General features: G+C 54.6%; 1 protein-coding gene across 2 annotated transcripts in view; it reads left to right on the top strand.

The window, feature by feature from the left end:
- The first annotated feature begins 6 nt into the window (after positions 1-6).
- The window catches only part of SLC37A4 (solute carrier family 37 (glucose-6-phosphate transporter), member 4), a 7,309-nt gene continuing 5,992 nt past the window's right edge, over positions 7-1,323 (top strand). For both annotated transcript variants that reach the window (XM_009698233.1, XM_009698242.1), the window contains exons 1-2: positions 7-134; positions 251-483. In XM_009698233.1, the coding sequence (XP_009696535.1) occupies positions 35-134; positions 251-483 (333 nt within the window). In that variant the 5' untranslated portion in view covers positions 7-34. The remainder of the gene's footprint in view (positions 135-250; positions 484-1,323) is intronic.

The following is a 1,323-nucleotide window of genomic DNA, read 5'->3' as shown; positions in this document are numbered from 1 at the left end:
GTACGGGCGGTACCGGGCCGTCATCTTCGCGGCCATGTTCGTCGGGTACACGCTGTACTACTTCAACCGCAAAACCTTCTCGTTCGTCATGCCCTCCGTCATGGCCGAGGTGCCGCTGGGGAAGGACGACCTGGGTGAGTGCCGGTCCCTGGGCCCTCCGCTGCCCTGCCTGCTCGGTGCTGGCCTTAACGGGAGGGCGGGTCGCCGCGCTGCCGGGCTGAGGCACGACCCGGGCTCTGCACCGCTGCAGGTCTCATCACCAGCAGCCAGTCCGCAGCGTACGCCATCAGCAAGTTCATCAGCGGCGTCCTCTCCGACCAAATGAGCGCCCGCTGGCTCTTCTCCTCCGGTCTCCTGATGGTGGGCTTGGTCAACGTGGTCTTCTCCTGGAGCTCCACCGTCACGGCTTTTGCTGGGCTCTGGTTCCTCAACGGCTTGGCCCAGGGGCTGGGCTGGCCGCCCTGCGGGAAGATACTGCGAAAAGTAAGTGTTGGCTGGATAAGGCAGGAGGGGAAGCTTCTTGTGTCTCTTCCTCTAAGTTGTCCTGGCAGCAGGTCTGTGCCGGAATGCTCGCTCCGAATCCAGAGGAACTCACCCCTGTTCCTGCCTCCTTCAAGCCAAGGAGGTTGAAACCACTAGCTGCGCTTTCTTCTGCCTACAGAGCAAGTTTCCATGCACAAGGTTCTACTTATTCTAGCAAAGGTTAAAAAGGTTTGTTAGCCCTTGCATTTGTGCACGTTGATTCTAGCTCAGTTTGATAAGTAACGTCTCCTGGTAGCAGACCTTCTCCACTGTAAGACGCGTAATTTATCAGAATACGGTATTTTAAGCGTGAGGACAGAGGTCTGCTTGTCGCTTTGCCATTGTGGCAGTTTGCTGCTGGGCAAGGGGCGATGAGCAGAATTCCATCTGCACGCTCAGACAACTCAGGAATTGCAAATTGCAGGCTGTTCAGGTAGAAAACAGGGTAACATATGGAGGAACAGCGTGAGTCGAGCCTCTGAGCTGCGTGTGTTTGGGTTTTGTAACAAGCTAAATGGAACAGATTGATTTCTGCTTTAGGACAGAAGGGAGGGAGGTCAACTGTATGCTTAGCGCTCTCGAAAGATGTGAAATCTAGGAACGCATGTACTTGCGGTATGGGGGGGTGAAGATGAACAGCTGCATTGCCCTTCTGTGAGGCACCTAGCCTCATCTGTCTGGTGAGAAGAGGACTGTCCTGCATGGTTGCATGCACAGAAAGGAAGGGCTCAAATAATAGAAAAAATAGACATAGTGTTTTCTGAAGACGTTAGTGAACGTAGCGCTCGGACGTTTTCCTGC

This window comes from Cariama cristata, unplaced genomic scaffold (assembly GCF_000690535.1).
Source record: "Cariama cristata isolate BGI_N322 unplaced genomic scaffold, ASM69053v1 scaffold26460, whole genome shotgun sequence".
Lineage (NCBI taxonomy): Eukaryota > Metazoa > Chordata > Aves > Cariamiformes > Cariamidae > Cariama > Cariama cristata.
The sequence above is the reverse complement of the archived record's forward strand: the minus strand, read 5'-3'. Positions and strand labels throughout refer to the sequence as shown.